General features: G+C 34.1%; 4 protein-coding genes across 7 annotated transcripts; 2 read left to right on the top strand and 2 right to left on the bottom strand.

Moving 5' to 3' along the window:
• Nucleotides 1-1,623: 1,623 nt before the first annotated feature.
• LOC103494664 (protein FAR1-RELATED SEQUENCE 8) lies at nucleotides 1,624-4,606 on the top strand. Of its 3 annotated transcripts, XM_051087393.1 has the most exons (4): nucleotides 1,624-1,772; nucleotides 2,203-3,169; nucleotides 3,263-4,338; nucleotides 4,433-4,606. In XM_051087393.1, the coding sequence occupies exons 1-4, from the start codon at nucleotides 1,704-1,706 to the stop codon at nucleotides 4,505-4,507; spliced, it is 2,187 nt and encodes a 728-aa protein (XP_050943350.1). In that variant the 5' UTR covers nucleotides 1,624-1,703; the 3' UTR covers nucleotides 4,508-4,606. The 3 variants fall into 3 exon arrangements, with proteins under 3 accessions (XP_050943350.1, XP_008454181.2, XP_050943351.1); XM_008455959.3 differs by having other exon boundaries at nucleotides 2,203-4,338; XM_051087394.1 differs by having other exon boundaries at nucleotides 1,692-1,772; nucleotides 2,207-4,338.
• A 1,778-nt stretch (nucleotides 4,607-6,384) lies between these two features.
• On the top strand, nucleotides 6,385-9,205 carry LOC103494662 (protein FAR1-RELATED SEQUENCE 6-like). 2 transcript variants are annotated; one of them, XM_008455957.3, is made up of 2 exons: nucleotides 6,385-6,652; nucleotides 6,884-9,205. In XM_008455957.3, exon 2 carries the CDS (start codon nucleotides 6,914-6,916, stop codon nucleotides 8,921-8,923), a length of 2,010 nt encoding a protein of 669 aa, XP_008454179.2. In that variant the 5' UTR covers nucleotides 6,385-6,652; nucleotides 6,884-6,913; the 3' UTR covers nucleotides 8,924-9,205. The 2 variants fall into 2 exon arrangements, with proteins under 2 accessions (XP_008454179.2, XP_008454180.2); XM_008455958.3 differs by having other exon boundaries at nucleotides 6,435-6,652; nucleotides 6,887-9,205.
• Nucleotides 9,206-10,362: 1,157 nt separating this feature from the next.
• Nucleotides 10,363-13,221, bottom strand: LOC107991265 (zinc finger BED domain-containing protein DAYSLEEPER-like). The gene is made up of 2 exons (XM_017045975.2): nucleotides 12,976-13,221; nucleotides 10,363-12,647 (listed from the first exon to the last, which is right to left on the bottom strand). Exons 1-2 carry the CDS (start codon nucleotides 13,020-13,022, stop codon nucleotides 10,619-10,621), a joined length of 2,076 nt encoding a protein of 691 aa, XP_016901464.2. The 5' UTR covers nucleotides 13,023-13,221; the 3' UTR covers nucleotides 10,363-10,618.
• A 1,527-nt stretch (nucleotides 13,222-14,748) lies between these two features.
• On the bottom strand, nucleotides 14,749-19,975 carry LOC103494661 (signal recognition particle 54 kDa protein 2). Its single transcript, XM_008455956.3, has 9 exons — nucleotides 19,520-19,975; nucleotides 18,308-18,407; nucleotides 17,977-18,130; nucleotides 17,301-17,451; nucleotides 17,073-17,221; nucleotides 16,736-16,836; nucleotides 16,495-16,652; nucleotides 15,515-15,629; nucleotides 14,749-15,413 (listed from the first exon to the last, which is right to left on the bottom strand). Exons 1-9 carry the CDS (start codon nucleotides 19,748-19,750, stop codon nucleotides 15,085-15,087), a joined length of 1,488 nt encoding a protein of 495 aa, XP_008454178.1. The 5' UTR covers nucleotides 19,751-19,975; the 3' UTR covers nucleotides 14,749-15,084.
• Nucleotides 19,976-20,710: the final 735 nt, after the last annotated feature.

Raw genomic sequence — 20,710 nt, 5'->3', positions numbered from 1 at the left:
CCATGATTAATCTTACAAGATATTAAATCTTAAGTTAGATTGAACCTATTGTTTATATTTTAGAATCTATTTTCGTAATGAGTTTTCAAGTCCAAGTTTAACAAAGCACAAAACAAAGGAACTATGTGTAATTTTTGTTTGCTTAAGAGATGAAAGACTCTTATGATATTATTGTTATTAAAACTATGTCTTGGGTAATTTGTTTGCTCATATCTTATAATTACAAGTCTTTGACAGGATTTGTTCTAAAAGTGCAATAAAACTTTTTAAAGGTTAAGGTCAAACTTGGAATTAAATATACAACTTGTGGATATTTTCGTTTATTTATTTTTAATGTACATTGAATTCATAGAATACATATCAAATAAAGTGAAGAAAAAAACCTTTAGCAACACGATTTTTTTTTAATTACTCTAAAAAAATGAGAATGTAAGAGCATTTTAATTTGAATTCATGAAGTTCAAATTTCTCCAAATTTTATATGTTTTCTTCGCTAAAACAAGTTTATGTTTTTGAGTTTTCACGTTACTGAGTACATTTATTCGAAGTTTCGATTTTCTTTCGTAGATGCTTTTGGATTAAAAAAGGAATGTTATAGTTTTTAAAACTTTTTTTTTAGATTTGATCAATATTTATTTTTTACCCCTATTTAGTATTTATATGCTATGTCTTTTGCCTTTTGTATTGGTATGTCGTTTTTTCTCTCTTCGTGTTTGTTGTGTTGAGTGCTTGTATTTTATTGCCGTGCGTAAATATTGTGGGTCTTAGTCATGCATCTAAAAATTGTAGTAGGGCGGCTCACAATATGACTAGTCATTTTGTTATTAACTCAACCTCTGATACCTAGTTCGTTTTTTTTCCTGGCTTTTCAATCTTGTTGAATCGAATGACGTGCGGATTCGTATTTGATTCCTTTTGTTTAATATATTGATCATTTTCTTATAAAAAAAAAAGTTATATGCATCTCTTCGTAATTGAAATTTGTAATTCCATTTTTCTTTCATAATTTCCATTTTGTTATTCTTGGCTTTCATTCATTTAGAAGGTCAAATTATAAAAAATACCCTTGAGCTTTGTCGTTTATTTGAAAAATACTCTTATTACTTTCAAAAGTTACAATTTACCTTTGAACTTTCAAATGTTTTAAAAACATCCTCGAGGGTAAAAATTTCTTTAGATTTTGGACAGAAATTAAGATATCAATTATTGTAATATTTGTTATAACATAACTTTTATTATAATTTTCACGATTTTAGCTTCGCACAATTTTATTAACAAGAAATACACTCTTTTTTCCTTCTCCGCCTATTCTTTTTATTATTAATTTCATTTTGCATTTTTTTTGGTATAAAGATATTGTAATTATTATTACGACAATAAGAGATTAGAAATAAGTATCAAACCTCGAATGTTGAAGTTGAACCTTATGTCTCACATTGACATTGAAATATTTACCTATGGAAAGAATACATTGAAAAAAATGTTTGAAGTATAAATAAATTAAATGGAGACTTATCAAATAATAAGGATTAAATTGAAAAAACAAAAGTGAACTAAAACATAAAGACGACATGTCGTTTTTACAGGAAGAAAATCACACAAAGATGTCAGCCCAAGCCCAAGCCCAAGCCCAGCAAGTGGCTTGTGGGAAAGGCTAATGTATCAGACTTTGACGCACCGAAGCTGAACGCTGTGCACCCACCATGACCGGTGATGACTCGTTTTCTCCGAACGACGACGCCTTCGCGGCGAATCCGAACTTTAACATCTCCGTAAGTTAATTCGAACTCCATTTTTGTTCTTGAGCTCTATGTTTTTCTGTTTGAGATTAAAGGTTTGTCACTGCCATTGGTAGGGTTTTAAGGCTTGAATTTATCTTATGAATTTTGTTACTCATCTCTCTACAAGGCACATTGAGGAAATTGAGTTGTTTTTTACTTAGAAACTTTACAAAATCCGATGAATTGAGGGTGAATTTGCTCTCTGGATTCTGTATTTTGAATACAGCTTTACATGTGGTGGTGAGGAGATTCTGTCAGCTATTATCATGAATGTGAAGCATGTATGAATATGGAGTCCTTTTATATAGCCTTCAATGTCAATTGATGTTGATAAAATTTGGATATTTTTCTGTTTTGGCACCTTTCCTTTAGCAAGGAGAAAAGTTTTGTGTTCTAATGAGTTGTTTTCTTATTTATTTAGATAGAAGAAGGCTCTCAAAACAGTGGAGAATTGGTTGAGGAAGATGGGAATAATCTTGAGAATGAATGTGAGGAATTATTTCGGATTGATGATGATGATTTTGATGATGATAGAGATGAAAAAGTCCTGTTAGATGGTCTTCGAAATCATGGAAATGATGTAAATATAAGTGATGGTAATGAAAGCTTTGGTGATGATATAAGCATAAATGCTGACCATGAGCATGACAGAGATGAAAGTCCTCTAATTGATTGTCAAATTGATTTATCTGGAGATAAGGATTATCCCTCTCCAGTTGCCGGGATGGAATTTGAGTCGTATGATGATGCTTATAATTATTATAATTGCTATGCTAAGGAACTTGGCTTTGCCATTCGAGTGAAATCCTCATGGACTAAACGAAATAGCAAAGAGAAACGTGGTGCAGTTCTCTGTTGCAACTGCGAGGGGTTCAAAACCCTTAAAGAAGTTAACAGTCGAAGAAAAGAAACTAGGACGGGGTGTTTGGCAATGATTAGATTGAGATTAGTAGAATTTAACCGATGGAGAGTGGATGAGGTAAAGCTTGAGCATAACCATTCTTTTGATCCTGAAAGAGCTCAGAACTCCAAGTCCCACAAAAGGATGGATACTGGGACTAAAAGAAAGGTTGAACCAACCATTGATGTAGAGGTTCGAACAATCAAGCTATATCGAGGTTCTGGATTAGATGCAATCGACCATCAGGGCTTAAATTCTAATGGAGAATCTAAAATACATGTCTACAAGCCTAGGCTCCTGCTGCTCAAGAAAGGTGATGCCCAAGTCATTCATAATTTTTTTCATCGAGTTCAGCTTACTGATCCAAATTTTTTCTATGTGATGGATCTTTATGAAGAAGGTCTTTTGAGAAATGTTTTTTGGATCAATTCCAGGTGCAGAGCTGCGTACAATTATTTCAATGATGTGGTAGCATTTGACACTACATGTTTGTCCAGCAACTTTGAGATTCCACTCTTTGCGTTTGTTGGAATAAATCATCATGGGCAATCTATCTTACTTGGCTGTGGATTACTTGCAGATGAGACACTAGAAGCGTATGTTTGGTTATTAAGGGCATGGCTTACATGTATGTCTGGCCGCCCCCCACAGACTATCATCTCAAACCGATGCAAGGCTTTGCAAGGAGCAATAGCTGAGGTTTTTCCAAGGGCTCATCATCGGCTTTGTCTATCATATGTCATGCAAAGCATTCTTGAGAGTGTGGACGAGTTGCAAGAGTCTGAAACATTTTATGCGGTGCTAAGTAGGACAATATACGAATATGTTAAAGTGGAAGAGTTTGAAATGGCTTGGGAAGATATGATCCAGCATTTTGGGATAAAAAATAACGAGTGTATTCAAAGTTTGTACAACGAGAGAGAGCGGTGGGCACCTGTTTTCTCAAAAGATACATTCTTTGCCGGAATGTATAATTGCCAGAAAGGTGACTGGATAATTCCTTTTTTTCATGGTTATGTGCACCAACAAACTTCTCTGAAAGAATTCTTCGACATACACGAATTAGTTCTTCATAAAAAGCAAGAGATGGAAACTCACAAGGACTTGGAGTCCAGTGATTTGAGCCCCCTGCTAAAGTCAAGATGCCTCTTTGAGTTGCAGCTCGCTAAATTATACACAATGGAGATATTCAGCAAATTCCAAGATGAAATAGTGATGATGTCTTCTTGCTTTAGCCTCTCTCAAGTTGAGACAAACGGTGGACCCATCATGACGTTCTTGGTCAAAGAACGTGAAGGCGAGGAGATTCCTCGAGATGGAAGGGCTTATGAGGTTATGTATGATAAAGCAGGAGGAGAAGTCCGCTGCATTTGCAACTGCTTCAACTTCAAAGGCTATCTATGCCGACATGCACTGTTCATCCTAAGTTACAATGGGATAGACGAAATTCCATATCAGTATATTCTATCACGGTGGAGGAAGGATTTTAAACGCCTTTATGTTCCAGATATTGGATGCCATAATATAGATATTACAAACCCAGTTCAGTGGTTTGATCACTTATACAGAAGAGCAACACAAATTGTTCAAGAAGGCATGACATCTCAAGACCACTATATGGCGGCTTGGCAAGCACTTAAGGAGTCCTTGAACAAGGTACGTCTTGTTCCTGACAGGCATGTATAAATTGGCTATACCTATCTTGTAAATAACCTGACATTTTTCTGTACATTATATCTCATTTGTGCAGTTATGCCTAAAGAGCCTAAAGAATAGATTTTGTTCGATACTCATTTTGTTTTTAGTTTTCAGTTTTAAAAGTTGAAGTTGTATATGCATTTGTTTTTGTTGTTTTTATACAGAAAACAAAAAGTGACTCTTTCAAATGGATTCTATTTTATATATTATGGTCAATTTTGTGTAAGGAACATCTGGCTCTGTTAGGCTTTTGATGTGGTTAGCTACTCCAATTACGTCTTTGTGCCAAATTTTAGTGCTGGATATTCTAATTAGGGGCGAGTTTACAGTGGTAAATATCTCATATCCTGAATATACAGTCGTTCAAGAGGTCAAAATCTCTCACGGTTGAACTCAAAAGAATATCTTATCACAAGTTCAATTGTCTCTCTACAATAACAAAAGAGATTTCCTTTTTGTCTTTACTTTCGTTGAGAAAGAAATGAAACAATACGCTCACATAAAATTATAAAATCCACAAAAATTTTAGCTAAATTTGTTGTCATGTATTTTCAAATTTCCCGATTGATCTGAATATCTTTTTGAGAGCTCACACCTTCCATGAAAAGAGAAGAATGAGAATAACTTTGGAGCCGGCATATAGAAAAGGGGAGAATTACCTGAAGAATATCTTGAAATCTCATTTCTCAGGCTGTTTTTGTTTTTAAATGATAAAAAATATGTCAGTAATTCGTAGGGATGGGATAAAAAATCTCACAAATTACCTGAATATTTTGTGAGCATAGTTTAGAAGGTGACTAATAATGGTTATGTCACCTACTTAAGATTTAAAATCTTTTAAATTATTATGACAACTAAATATAGTGAGACTAGACGTTTTTTCTTTGAAAATAGCTTAGGTGCATGCAATGTGGTTTTGTTTTGGACGTTGAGAAACATAAATAAGGAGTGACAAGTAAATGTGAATTCAAATCCTTATTCCCATTGAAGGTTTTGAAAGAAATCTTGTTTGCCTTGTGTTCATAATCTTCATATATGCAATGAGATGCATCCAGGGTCCGCTATAATCAAATGTTGACTTAATCCTATATGAAGTGCCAAGGAGAATAAAAACTCACCATAATGGTTGGTCATTCGGTTAAATTGTTGTCGATCTCTGTTTTCGAGCGTGGATGGTACCCTTACATACAACTGAATGACATTTGTAATCGATAAAGAGTAAGCATTGAGTTGCTGGATTTAGATGATGTTCATGAATTGAATGGCAACTTTGTCACCAAATCTATTTTAGTGTTTCATTTATTGCTCTCGTTTCAAGTGTCTAATATACAAGAAAAAAGAATTCAAAATTTAGATTGTGATGAATTATATCTTTCAAACGATCAAAGTCATAATGAGATTATAAAAATGATGCTTTGCCATCAAATTTAAACTTCTTCCTATAAGACAATAAACACACGTAAATGTTGATAATTTTTATCCTTTTACTTTACTAATCCATCTACTCATTACACCAAAAAAGGAAAAAAAATTCATAAAACTCTCCAATTGGATGAGAATCATGTTTTGTATCAAATTAAATTTGATCGATGTGAACTCAACTTTACTACTGTTTCTATTTGAATCTTATTAATTTCATATATTTGTATATCTTATAATTTTTTAAACGGTTGAGAATATTTTTTTCAACAATAATTCTTCAAACAAATTCTATCTTAAAGTAAAATCAATTGAATTGTGCTCCAATTGAACTATAATCAGGTCGACATTGATAACAAAAATGAGTACAACTCAACTGACATTTAGTTTTACTAATAAATTCGTATTGGATATTTATTAGTACAATAAATATACTAGACGGACATATAACACTTGTTGAATAGACTAAACAGATACATACATGACAATAAAATTAAAATTAACCTTTGAGAATGGAATAAATCAAATGAAACATTGTAAGCATATAAAATGCATCGACTAACTTTGTGAATTTCTTTTTACCATCAATTTCAACCTCAAAGTTTCGACTTTTCATCCCACACATAAACGAAATCAAAATGTTTCCCGTTTTCAATAATTTATGTGTTAAAGAAAACCATTCTGTAATTAAAAGAGAAAAGGGGTAAATTTGCCACTGATAGCTATGAAGAAGAAGAAGCTTCTTCAACAGCAGGTTGAGAAATGGGTCGGTTGCTGATTAACAATGGCGTTACGAACATCAATTACAACCACGGAGAAGCCAACACATACCTGAAAACTTCCCTTCTCCAAGGTCAGCCGCTTTCTAGATTTCTTTTTTGATACCTTACAATTTTTTACTCTTCTTATCGAAATGAAATTCGATTGAGTTACGATTCGAGTTATGGAAGCCGAAAACCGGATCGGAACTTTCAAAATTCTATCAATTCATACCTAAATTGAACGGAATAAAAAATTAGAGTCTACTCATTGTAATTCGACTTTCTCTAGTGTCTATTTTTCTTCTGAATCTTTTTCTTTTCAGTAGAAATTGCTGATTTTCCATCTAGAGTAGATGGATGGAGTTTCTCTCAACACCGAGCCAGTGGGCGATGAGGAGGGGGATTATTTTGAGATCGAAGGGGATTCTGAAATTGCGGATTATGTTGATCAAAATGGGATATTTGAAGGAGAAAATCCCCTCCCTCCTGCTGTTGGTATGGAGTTTGAATCTTATGAGGATGTATACTACTTTTATAGTTGCTATGCAAAAGAACAGGGTTTTGGAGTTCGAGTTAGTAACACTTGGTATAGGAAGAGTAAGGAAAAGTATAGAGGAAAACTTAGCTGTAGTAGTGCAGGTTTCAAGAAGAAGAGTGAAGCGAACCGACCGAGACCAGAGACGAGAACTGGTTGCCCAGCTATGATAAAATTTAGGTTGATGGATACTAGAAGGTGGAGAATAATTGAAGTTGAGCTTGATCATAATCACTTGATCAACCCGACTAGTGGGAAGTTTTATAAATCTCATAAGAACTTGGGTGTTGGAACCAAAAGATTATTGCAACTAGATAGTGTTGAAGAAGTGCAAAAAGTTCGGTTGTTTCAAACGGTTGTAATTGACGCTGATCACAATGGATACTTGGATGTTGACGAAGGAGCGTTTGGAAATAGAGTAGATAATTCCAATCAATTGAAACTTAATGAAGGAGATGCTTTAGCAATTGAAGATTTTTTATGTCAAGCACAACTGACAGATTCAAATTTCTTTTATGTCCTGGATCTTAATGAGAAGGGATCTCTGAGGAATTTGTTTTGGGTTTCTTCGAGGTCAAGGGCTGCTTATACTTATTTCAGCGATGTTGTGTACATTGATACATCATGCTTAGCGAACAAGTATCAAGTCCCATTGGTCTTAATTATTGGAATAAATCATCATGGCCACTGTGTATTATTTGGTTGTGGTTTACTTGCCATGGAGACAGTAGAGTCATATATATGGTTGTTTAGAGCATGGCTTACCTCTGTACTAGGACGACCTCCACAAGTGATCATTGCAGATCAACACAAAGAACTCCAAATTGCTCTCACCGATGTCTTCCCGAGAGCTTCTCATTGCATTTCTTTATCTGATATTATGAGGAAGGTTCCACAGAAGCTTGGAGGAATGCTTGAATATGAAACAATTGAAATCGCAATCTTTAGAGCAGTTTACCACTCCTTGAAGCCAGAACAATTTGACGCATTGTGGGAGGGTATAATCCAGCAGCACAGACTTGGAGATCATAAATGGCTCCAAGAGCTTTACGAACATCGGAGACGGTGGGTTCCAGTTTTCATGAAGGATACATTTTTGGCTGGAGTGTTATCGATTGTATCCGGTGATGTAGTTCCATCTTTCTTTCGAGAATACTTGGGTGAACATACTTCTTTAAAGCAATTCTTCGAGCAGTATGATCAAGCTATACAATCACATCATCAACTAGAAGTTCTGGCAGATGAAGATTCAAAAAATTCAAGTTTCATGCTTAAATCAAGATGCTATTTTGAAGCGCAGCTATGTAAATTGTATACCAATGAGATACTTGAAAAGTTTGAGAAAGAGGTGGAGGGAATGTATTGTTGTTTTAACACAAGGAAGTTGAATGCTGAGGCGCCATTAATGACATATATTGTGAAAGAACATGTAGAAATGGAGGGAAGTAGAAGGGATGCAAGAGAGTTTGAAGTTTCATACAATGAATCTGACATGGAAGTCCAGTGCAATTGTGGCTTGTTCAACTCGAAAGGATATCTATGCAGACATGCTTTATCCGTTCTTACCCAGAACGGTATCGAGGAAATCCCAGCTCAATATATCCTACCACGATGGAGAAAAGACGTTAAAAGAAATTACATTCTCGATTATAGTTACACTACTAGTATTGATACCAACAGCCAAATTCATAGGTATGACCACATATACAGATCCATTGTGCAAGTGATTGAAGAAGGGAGAAAATCGAAAAAGAAGTACAGTATCGCTGTACAGGGAATCAAGGATATACTGAGCAAGCTTCGGCTAGGAAATGACACTTCCGGTTGATCAGTTTATGCAGATGTAAGGCTATGGAGATCACAGGAAAGAGATCTGAGCAGAAGATTGCCTTGTTAATTGATTGATATTGCTTGGTTAATTCAGAGTTGAGAGTTTACTATCTCACTCTAATCTATATCTAAAATCACATGCTAATAACTAATTACGAGTTATGTATAACGTAACGAGTTAAGCTCTACAACAAATAGTTTAATTTTTTTTTAAAAAAAGCAGTGTAACTTTTAATTTAAAAGATATAGATTATTGTTAGCAGTTTCTTATAACATAAACCAATGACGAAATCATTGCTTTAAGTTTAGTTAAAATTTAAAAGAACAGTTTTGTTTTAAAAATTAGGAAAAATTGTCTCTTTAGTCGGTTTTTAAGGTCGTGTACATTTGATTCTTGATGTTTCAAATTGATCGTTTTAATTTTGAAGTTTTCATTAATAGATTTAAAAGGTTCTACTGTCAAACCCATTAAATATACATGTGTGTGTATGTATATTTCTAACATTTCCCCATCCGTAGTTGGTGCAGAATGTTGTTTCTTTCCCTTAGTTTATCTATTGCGATTTTATGGACATGATCATTTCTAATGGAGAAATTCTCAAAACTAACCCCCTAAAGTTTTCACATTACCAAAATACATCCCATAGAAATAACACCGAGATACAATAATTTTTCTAAATATATATTATTTTTCCAAATCTTATTTCGAATCTTAATTAAAATTTCAAAATCTTCCCATATTTGATTATCTATATCAAATCTTATATCAATTGCTTATGCAATTGATCAAATCTTTTATGCTCATTCATGTGTTCCATAACTATATAAATTAATTTACAACATCTTTTTATAAAATTTGGGAAGATTGTGGTAGAAAATTTACAAAATTATAAATTTTTTAGACCGACTTTCTCGGTACAATTTTATCTAGGATGAATCAATATCCATATAATTTTTTTATCAAATATCATTATCTACGTAGTTTACCAATTATTTTTTCAATATTTAAGATTTGAAAAAAATCATATAAATCTTGATACTCATTGTTGGCAAGATTGACCGAGATAGCAAAAACGAATAGATAGTTTTAGATAAAGTTAAAAAAAAGTTAATTATCATGTAAATCCCGATCTCGATAATTGAGACACATCAAGAACAAGTAATTCAACGAAATTACAAAAAGGGTGCAAACTGTAAGTTATAAAATTGTGGTAGTGCGCTCTAATGGTGGAGCAAGAGAAATAGGAGGCTTCGCTTTTCTTTCATAATGACAAAGAAATTTCAATTATGGAGGGTGTAGTGAGTTGCAATAGTTTGAAAGATAGAGAGGAGAGGAGAGAAGCATCCCCCCAAATTCTGAGTTATTCAAACAAATCTATTAAAGAACAGGTGAAATTGGATATGAAGAAATCAAGTAGAATTTGAATTCTGACCAAATACATTGGAAAAAATGATAAACTGTATTCATTAGTTGGACATAGAAGAATAAAATCTCTATTCCATTTGAAACAATCTTCAACAAGATGCAACATAGAAGTCGAATGTTGCAAGTGAATGTGAGGCTATATCAACAGAAAAAATTTATCTATATGGAAAGTAAATCAGAAAGTAAGGCCGCTATTCAATTTCTATTAGTCCCAAAAAATCATCTCCTAATAAAAAATCAAAATCTACACTAAAGGAAAAGAAAAATCTAAAATTCACTTTTCACAGTGGCATCAGAAGTCTCTGTGGATGAGGATTGTAATGATCCGTACTGTAACCAATCTCTAGTGCAAATGAGAGCCTCAAGCGTTGCTGACGGCAATGACCTCCGATAGCTATCCATTCTTCTGATTTCAGTGTCGAAAACCGAGTCACGGTTAACGGTTGAAACCGGCATGGACAGAATATCACAAGCCATTTTTGCCAGCGTAGGATACCGATATTTGTTTAATCTCCACCAACTCAAGACGTCAAATTCTTGTGATTTGGGTGATAACTCCTCTTCTAAATAACGATCTAACTCCGATTTTGTTTGCTGGCCTTCAGAGATCTCAGAAATATATACATCAAAATCTGAGAGCCCGTCACCTGTTGTAAGAAAGATTTCTCCCTGATGTTCTTCATCCTGCAACTCGGTTATGGAAATACCGATATTCCCATCTTCTCCAAAGGTCTCTGAAAGGGTAAGTGTTTCCATGGTAAACTGGAGAAAAAGATCATGGAGACCATAATCAACAATTCTGATCCACTCATCTGCATTTTGAACAAAAACTTTGGAGAAGATGAATTCAACAAGCTTCAACTTGAACCTTGGATCCATTACAACTGCCAACGCTAAAACTAAGCAGCATTCTTTCCAATATTTATCAAACTTATCTTTCAAAGGCTTTGTCAGGTCACGAACAAGCGGATCCTGGCTCATGCTTGCATTAGTGAGCTCCGTTTGAATTTTTGATACTTCTGGAAAGAATACATTTGCAGTTGGATAACAAGGGGAAGTTAAAATGTTAGCCACACCGAAAAAATACTTCAAATATGTGCAAAGAATTTCTGCCACCTTCCAATCATCCACTGAAATATTTAAGTCGTAATTTGGATCAGATGCATCTAAGCAAGAAAATACTTCTTTCAATTCACAGGCTGCTACCAACATATGAAATGTTGTGTCCCACTTGGTTTGATTATCGATTGAAAGCTCCTTATTGCTGGGTACTTTAAGTTGGTGCTTCAACTCAATAAACTTCTCCTCTCGCACCAAGGAGGTCTTTACATACTTTACACTTTCACGAATCTTCCATACGACTTCACTTGTTGACGATAGAGCATTCTGTGCAAGCTGACAAAGAACTTGTGCTAAGCAATTTCCTAATAATAACTGACCATTAAGAAAATTTGGGTCATTAGCAACTAGGAAACTTCTAAAGTTCATAGCAATGGTATCACTCAAAAAGGACTGATCAACTGTGAGGGCGTAGACACGTCCACTCAATTGCCAATTAGATAAGCAAGTGACAACGGCTAGGTTAAGGGCATCATCCTTGAGAGAGGGTAATCTAACAACATTTAGGATTCGGCAATGTGAGTTCCAATTATTGTCGATGAAATGTCCTTTCAAGAAGACATAGCAAGTGGTGTCACTAGAAGTCCAAACATCTATCGATAAACTTATTCGACTAGGAATTCCACAAACAAAATTTAAGAGGCTTTCTTTCTCTCTAAGGTAAATCGATGTGCATTCTTCCTGTACTGTGGTGTAGCTCATCATATTGAACTGTGGTTGAAGATTTTTGACGAAATCAATAAATCCGGGCTGCTCTACCATGTAAAGTGGATACTCATGCATAATAATCATGATGGCAATATCATGATTACATCGATTCTGATCAAAGGGAAAACTTGCAAATGTAGGAGTTGCCCTATACCGTTTTCTAGGTGGATTGGCAGTATTCCTCTTGGTGAAAGTTGTAGGGGTACCATTAGACTGGTTCCGCTCACGACTTACAGGGCAGATGCCTAACGCAATGTGACGCTTTAGGTGGCTGGTGCCTGCTAGCTTTGAACCATTAATGTAAGCAAAAGCTTTATTGCACTGATTACAATAGGCTTTGATACATCCATCTTCAGCTGTCTGAACAGTGAAATAATCCCAAACAAAAGACTTTTTCCTTCTACGCTTATTTGAATTATCCATCGGTGTTAAAGGAAGATAAGATTCTAATTCCATTGAAGTCGTAACACTGCAAGATAAACAACAAGTTTACACTAAACATTCGTCATCATATACAAAATTAACTCAACCTCAATGCCACAAATTTACAAAAACATATTCGTTCAGAAATTCAAAATTGTAAAAAGAAGTAAAAATCTCAATACACATGATGCAACAGCAACCAAAAAGATACAAACAAATAAGAAATCCCCCACCCCCACTACCCTGTTTTTACCCAGCAAATAACACTTCTTACTTTCTTCTCAAACTTCGTCAAAACAATGCCCATTCTATATGCACTCTCTTAGGAATCCAGATACAAGAAAAAGAAGAATAGACGAAAACAATAAACGTACCCAGATTGATGAGTTTCATTATCAGTTTCTCCGTTTTGCAACTCCATCTCACAGATAATTAAAAAAAAAAAAAAAAAAGAAGAAGTGTTGGGTTTGGTATAATCTTCGGACTATGAAAAGAAGTTCTAAATTGTTTTTAAAAAAAGAGTTGGAGAAAGAGAAATTTTGAAAATTTGGCGCAAGGTCGGTTGGGGATGTTGAAGACGAAGCTTAATGGGCTTTGCGGTTCAGAGCTTCATAAACCCTAAAGTGGACCAAAACGAAAAGGAACAAATAAATAAACAACGAAATAAATAAAGTGAAAAAGGGAATTAGGGCGAATTGATCACGAACATACCTCAACTCAAATTCCAATTATTTTTAATCTTCACCGTCCATTCCTTTTTATCCTTTTAATTTTAGGAAAACTATTTTACATTCACAAAACTTCTAACAATTTTTATGATATAAATAAAAATATTATGCTCTATTTTATAAATATTAAAAAATATTTATGTTTTGTTTTAAAAACAATTCTTTAAATTTTGTTAGGTATTTTTAAGGGGTTTTTTAAAAGTAAAAAAATTTATTTACACTACTAAAATACAAAACTTCTTTAATATATTTTGTCAATTTTTTTATTGAAATTTTTCAATATTTTTAAAGGTTATTCTAATGATAAATATTTTACAAAACATAAATTTTATTTTAACTTTGTTAGATTTTATAATTGTCTATTATTTTCTATCACTAAGATGTCTATCAAAATAAATTGATTTAATTTGTTATATTTATATTATTTAATTTTAAATTAACTTCACAATTTTAGGTGTTATTTCTCCTTAAAAATTTTAAAATTAGGATCCAACTTCTTAAAATTCACTAAATATAAAATTCAATTTTCAATTAAGCAACTCTAACAACTTAAGTAATTTAAGAGAATTGGGTTGGATGGAAAAAAAACCAACGTATCGTTTGGTTCACTAATAATTAAATAAATTTATTATTTCATTATTCGCATCAACTCACATTTTTTACTTCTATCACATCTCTCAATTACTTTACTACAATTATTACAAACTTAATTCAACTAAAGTTTTTGTTTTTACCGCTAACTAAATATCACTAATATTAAAATTTTTGAAATTTATAGGGAGAGAGGTGAAGAAGAAATAAGAAAAGATGTCAAAAAAGTAAAAGAATAATCCTTCCATATATTTTTTTATTTTTTATTTTTTATTTTTTTTTATCCTTCCATATATAAAAAGTATTATAAATATTATAATATAGGTGTAATGTAATGTTTAGTGTTTTAAAAGACCAAATGTCATCTACATGTTCTTTGTGTGTCTTATAACTGCACACTCAGAATGTTCGTGTAACGGCAAATACTTGTGATCAATTAGGCTGATCGTAGAGAAGTGCATGTTGGTGAGAAATTGAAGAACATAATTTTCAATTTTCGTAAATTTCAACATTTTATTTTTTAATTATATTATTTCATAACAATTAATTTTACAATAAATAGAAAATTTGAAGGCAATTTTAATAAAATACAAAAAGAAAAAAAAAATTGAGTTGGTTATTTTCGCATATAACAAATCGAATTGAAATATTTATAGGTTGTTAAATTTAAAAAGAAAAAAAGAATTAACTTAGCTAAACTCACGTTCGTTCGACTGTTGAGTTGATAAAATTCAATTTTTCAATATACTTGTTTAAACACACAACAATGAAAACCACTTGAGAGGAAGAAAAAAAAAAAGTAAAGTTGGAAATTGGACAAATGCAAAATGTTAAAACTCTATTTATAAATTGACATAGAAAGCATAAAAAATCTATTCCGTTGCTAAACATTTTAAACATCTTGAACAAAGTACAAGGGTTGTGGCTGTGGTGGAATTACTGAGTCAAAAAAAGGGGTAAAAGTAATTAGCTCGAACCGTCGCAACCGTAACCATGCGCTAGAGAACAAATAAATATACATATTTGTCCGATGGCTTAATCAATCCAGTGAAATCGTCGACGTCGTCATAGTCTTTTTTCCTGTAGAAGATCAGTATTGCCACACGTTCTGCAAGACGATCTTGTTGGAATAAGAGAATTCAAACCAAACTTCGAATCAAAGCTCTACTTGTCTCCACCTCCAAACATTCCCATCATATCTTTATTTGAACCCATTTGCTTCATCAAGCTCTGTAAGCCACCCATCCCACCAATTTGCTTCAAAATCTGGGGAGGAAGGACCTTACTCATGTGCTGTGCGTTCATATTACGTGATAGTGCGCTCATTTCGCCCTTCTTTGGGATCTTCAGCCCTTTCATCTTGCTCCATACCTTGGCGAGACGCTTGTACTCTTCCATCATTTCCATTACTTCCTGAACACGGCGACCTGAACCTCGTGCTATTCGCATCATTCGCGACTCATTTATGAGCTTTGGGTTTGTGCTATCCAATTCTGTTTAAAATATTAAAGGATCATTTAACAACAAATTCAACCAGGACGAAGTATCCACAGCAAGAAAAGAAGGGAAGGATATGTGAATAATTTCTACTAGCCTTCATCCGTCATTGAGTCCATCATGGTCATGTACCGCTTAAGTTTCGCCTGGCTTTCCTTTTCACGTCCTTTCGGCATCAATTCAGCACTAACTCCGGGTAGCATTGAAAATACCTAGAGAGACCAGTTCTTAGAGTACTGCTTATATACATTTATTTAAGAATTTATTAATGAAAAGACCAACTTCAATAAGAGAATGACCCACATACTCTTCAGAATAAGCAATCATAGTATTACCAATTATTTAGAGCAGGACCATGTTAAAATTACATAAGAACACGCGTCCTCTCAATTTTTTATCCTGTGAACTCGGCCCACTCATAATCATAATTTTTTATCCTGTGAACTCGGCCCACTCATAATGCTCTGGACCTCAATATCTCCACCTTACCAATTAAAAACCTATTTGCTATGGAAGTTGTAGAATAAATGCTTCTGTAAATAAGTATGTGTAGGAATAGGATACAACTCGATCTTACCCTATAAAGTGTAGTATTGTAAGAAACAGAAGGTATTTCTAAGACTTATATCAAAAGCATTAATCTTGCCATCTTGGGAGTGTAAGGATTAGAACAACTGAACAAGAGGAACAACTCTTACTACAACAAATCTTTAGGGCATGTTGGGAGGATGAAGTGGAATGATTTTTCCTGAGTTTTGATTCCAAGCCTATGTTTGCGTCTTGTGTCCGTTTTGTAATATCAAACTCATCCTCTTCCCAAAGTTTTCAACCCAACTCTCTTCCCACCATTTTGATGCTTCACAATCCCATACACGTACGATTCCCAACTCATTCCAGTGCCTCTAAGATTTTCAGTAATCTTCGTGGCATTCCAGTCTACCAAATAACCCCACAAGTCACCCTACTACCGCCAAATCTCCCTTTAGAAATTTCAAAAGGTCAACCCACCCTTTCTTCTAAAATATGAAAGGAGCAAACAATAAAATTACAGCATATTATATCCAATGCAAATAATACCTGGCTAATTGGACCCATCTTAAGTAAGCTCTGAAACTGCTCGTACATAATTCTCAAAGTAAAATTTCCTTCTGAAAGCTTTTGCAAGAGCTCTGGTTGCTGATCCATTGGCACGACTTCATGAATTTTATCCATGAATCCAGACCAGTCTCCCATGCCTAAACAAATGACGCAGTAGTGCTTAATAAACAGGTAACACAGGCAGCTAATGCAAAAAGTTTAGATTCAATCGAAAAATCACCTAGAAGACGGCTGACAAATGGTTTAACATCAAAAACTTCAAACTCATCCATATGTTCTCCTGTTCCAATGAAAATAACCGGACTCTTTGTTGCTGCAACACTGCGACAATAAGTAGAAATTGAGGAAAGAGATTTAGTTCATAATACTCTAAGCTTCAATTCAACCAAGTAATAACCAGGTCATTTAATCAAAGAATAAATCTGAAGAATTTCAATTGATAAATTCCACAAGGCTAACAAACTATGAATCGAAACAAAACTTTGGTAAAACAATTTGCACAAAGATGCTATGGTTCTTCATTACCAAAAAGGTAAAACAAAAGCTCTGAAACTTACGCACTCAGAGCACCACCTCCCTTTGCGTGACCATCCATCTTGGTCACAATCACAGCACCAACTGCAACACTTTGTTTAAATGCTTGAGCCTGGTCAAATGCCGCTTGACCGATACTGCTATCCATGACAAATATAACGAGATCCGGTTTCTAGACAAGGCAGAGAACAGTCAAAAATTTTAACAAGTTATCATCAAATGGCCATAAAATAATAAGACAAGAAAAATACCGTTGCTTCAGAAACTTGACGCATTTCTTCAAAAAGAGCAGCTTCCTGTTTGTGACGCCCACTGGTATCAACAATTATGAGATCACAATTTTCTTTCTTGAATCTTTCCACTCCTTCGACCGCAATTTTAACAGGATCTGATTCCATGTAACTACAAAATGGGAAATAAAGAATAATTGAAATACTGAATGACAACTTGACGAATAAATCAAGCACACTGAGAGAGGAAGAAAACTCCAATGCATAAAAGAAAAAACAAAAAAGAACAAGAAAAAAACGAGCAAATGCACACACACATGAATTTACATTTTTAAGGTCCAGATCACTCCCAGAACCATAAACTATAAAGGAAACACACCTCCTAGGCTCCTACTTCTTCCATACCTCACCCATTCCCAATCCCCAACCATATCACAAATGTGCTGTGCTAAAAGAAGAAAGCTTAAGAGTCCAATACTCTCAAACAAAAGGACCAATGCATGCAAGAAAGTATACTCCTTGTAGCAGAAAAAAGTTCTGGGTAGGATACTACAGCAAAACTGTAAAATGATAACTAAATCAACAATTTGGTAAGACCAACCCTCATACATGGTTGCTATTCTTTCCAATAAAAGTAAACCATGCTTCCAAGATCACAGAAATGAAGGGTAAAAGTAGTATATGTGAACTACCCTACCTTCCATAAAAGGGAATCTTTGCTTTGGTTGCATTCTGCTTCAATTGATCAAAAGCACCAGCTCTGAATGTATCTGCACAGACCAAAGCAGGCTTCCAGCCTTTCTTCTGATGATAATATGCATACTTAGTACATGTTGTGGTTTTCCCAGACCCTGAATTTTAAATATTTAGAAAAGTAAAGATTAATCAATAAGATAAATAAAAAATAGTGACTATTGAGTAATGATGATAACAGTAACGAACCCTCATCATTCTACATGGCAGAAAGCCACATTTAAGTGGATCGTTAAACAGGTAATAAAGACAACAATGTTACAGCTGAAACATACCTTGTAAACCAACAAACATGACAACGCTTGTTTTCCCTTTCTTTGGTGTAAAAGAAGGCTTTCCAGGATCTAGCATTTTGCACAGTTCATTAAATACAGCCTACAGAGGGAGAAGAGAAAACATCTTAAAACCTAGCTCCAAATACCAATAATTATACAAATAGGTAAATCTTAAAATAGATGAGTTACGAATGCATTAGAAGGGTCCCATCGCACCAGTTCTAAAGATGTCCATCAAAAGAAATGTAATGTTTAAGAAGGGCAGAACTATAGTATGGCAAATGAATTGCATTAGCGTTTTGAGATTGCACTCCTTTCATCAAGTCATCCAGAAGGAAGGAGGACCCATTTTAATAAAACAAGTAAATAAAGGAATAAACAAAAGATTTGAAATAAATCTACGATGTTAAGATTGTTCAATGTTCTAAACAAACATCCATCCAACATCTAGAAAGCAAGAGTAGGTCTATACTACAGCTCGTTGACATTGAGCAGAAAGACTAGACCAAGTGATAGACCCATTCAGGTTAGGATGAACCAATCTACAACATAACTATTGAGAGCCCTCATACACTTGGTGGTTCTATCCCCTTAACAAAAGAAAGACTGGTAACGTTAGAATCCCCAGCCAAATCCCAAAAATGACCACGAAGATATAATAGATAATCCAACTCATCCCAAAATGAGTTTCTCATCGGGTAGGTGGTAATGCCATGAACACCAATAACCCAAACAGACCGGTCATCCAAGCAGGCAAAGTGAATGGATAAGGCCAAGCGGCTCTGACCATCTCTAGAATTGAACAAAACTCAAGAGTCACATAGAACAATGAATCCCCAGGAAGTACCAACCAACTCTAGAGACACTGAGGTCGGTTATCTCTACAAAAACAATTCTATTGCATTTCGTGGAATGGCAAATAACTAATCGCAACATCAATCCTAAACTATACAAATCCGAGCACATGTCATATCTATAAACTTCGACAAATAGATATAAACACAATTAACAACGCCAAAAATTCAGAAAGATTTTGCATTTCCCTTAATCCACTATATGGACATGAAATAAGAAACTCGTTCGAAATTCAGCTACAACTCTCGAATTTCATAAAATTAACTCTACGACACCAAATCAACAAAAAAAAAAAAAAAAAACCAATAATAGATAGTAAAAAGGAAAACAAAAAATACAAAAGGAAATGAAGCATACCTGTTGAATGATCTTGCGCTTATTGTGACCGGCAGCGAGGTCATCGAGATTAACAATTTTCTTGATATTGGTCTGCATATCACGGACAAGCTTGAATTGGACATCGGATTGAAGAAGAGCGCGGGTGATCTCGTTGAGACATTCGTTCAAAACTTTCTCATCGATCACCGTCGCATTGCTCATCTGCTGGAGAGCACGAGAAATGCTCCCCCCAAGCTGTGCTAACACCATTTTTGCCGATTCTTCGAAATCTGAATTCGAATTGTTGATCGATTAAGAGAGGTTTTGAATTAGGGTTCCGATTTGGGGATTTCTGGAAAATTTTTACCAACCTTCCTCTTCGCCTTTCAGAACTTGGAAATTGCAACAAAAAAAAAAAGAACTATTTTATAATACCAAGGACCTGCCCGCAGCAGATCCCTCCTATGGGCTCTTTTCTTTTCTTTCTTTTTTCTTTCCAAATGATAATTCCACTATTAGCCAAAAACCATCAAATTGACCAATTTCTATTAGTAATAGATTTTATTCGTATAGTTTCTATAAATAGAGTTAAATTTAAATTTTGTAATATTCGTAAATTCTTTTGTATTATATTATTTTATTTTTTAATGAGATATTGTGTTGTATTTGTTAATACTTTGTCTCATTGTTGTATTATAACTACATTTTTTAAAAGATATCATTTATGTTAAATTTTTAATTTTTGATCATAAGTAAGGTAAATTCCTAAATTATGAATAAAATTGTTTTGAACTGACATTTCATCATCAATTTGTTATGGTATGTGAGGGTGGAAATACTGATATTTTTTCAGAATTGATAGCTCCGATTTAGTGTTATATCGATAGATCTTTTTTAAAAATCTCATACATCAAAACAAATTAAGTTATAATGAAATTAAAATCTACCTTGGCAAGTAAACAAAACTCAAAAAGGGAAATTTTCCCACAAACACATGCGAACAATTCCATCTAACGTCCAAGAAACTAGAATTGTTGTCGAACATTTTTTTGAATGGCTAACATATTGGGATTGCTCAACCATCCCATTAGCATTGAACTGAGTAGTTTCTTATGCTAAAAATCGTAAATTTGATATCTTCATTCATCGAACGAATTATTGTTAAACTATTAGACTCCACTTTTTTCGAAACAAAACTTCCATAAGTAAAGGGTCAACACGTGTGGATTA

The sequence above is a fragment of the Cucumis melo genome, chromosome 7, assembly GCF_025177605.1.
Source record: "Cucumis melo cultivar AY chromosome 7, USDA_Cmelo_AY_1.0, whole genome shotgun sequence".
Taxonomy (NCBI): Eukaryota; Viridiplantae; Streptophyta; class Magnoliopsida; order Cucurbitales; family Cucurbitaceae; genus Cucumis; species Cucumis melo.
Note: the sequence above shows the minus strand (reverse complement) of the source record. Positions and strands in the feature narration are given on the sequence as shown.

What these genes read in the sequence shown, in the direction of transcription:
- LOC103494661 (XM_008455956.3), bottom strand. Translation starts at nt 19,750, where the DNA reads ATGGTGTTAGCACAGCTTGGGGGGAGCATTTCTCGTGCTCTCCAGCAG. An exon ending in GTCAAGTTTCTGAAGCAACG is followed by an intron (nt 17,222 to 17,300) that starts GTATTTTTCTTG and finishes TGCCTTGTCTAG; the next exon opens with AAACCGGATCTCGTTATATT. An exon ending in AGATGGGTCCAATTAGCCAG is followed by an intron (nt 15,630 to 16,494) that starts GTATTATTTGCA and finishes TGGTCTCTCTAG; the next exon opens with GTATTTTCAATGCTACCCGG.
- LOC107991265 (XM_017045975.2), bottom strand. Translation starts at nt 13,022, where the DNA reads ATGGAGTTGCAAAACGGAGAAACTGATAATGAAACTCATCAATCTGG. An exon ending in AATGAAACTCATCAATCTGG is followed by an intron (nt 12,648 to 12,975) that starts GTACGTTTATTG and finishes TTTATCTTGCAG; the next exon opens with TGTTACGACTTCAATGGAAT.
- LOC103494664 (XM_008455959.3), top strand. Translation starts at nt 1,704, where the DNA reads ATGACCGGTGATGACTCGTTTTCTCCGAACGACGACGCCTTCGCGGCG. An exon ending in ATCCGAACTTTAACATCTCC is followed by an intron (nt 1,773 to 2,202) that starts GTAAGTTAATTC and finishes TTATTTATTTAG; the next exon opens with ATAGAAGAAGGCTCTCAAAA. An exon ending in TTAAGGAGTCCTTGAACAAG is followed by an intron (nt 4,339 to 4,432) that starts GTACGTCTTGTT and finishes TCATTTGTGCAG; the next exon opens with TTATGCCTAAAGAGCCTAAA.
- LOC103494662 (XM_008455957.3), top strand. Translation starts at nt 6,914, where the DNA reads ATGGATGGAGTTTCTCTCAACACCGAGCCAGTGGGCGATGAGGAGGGG.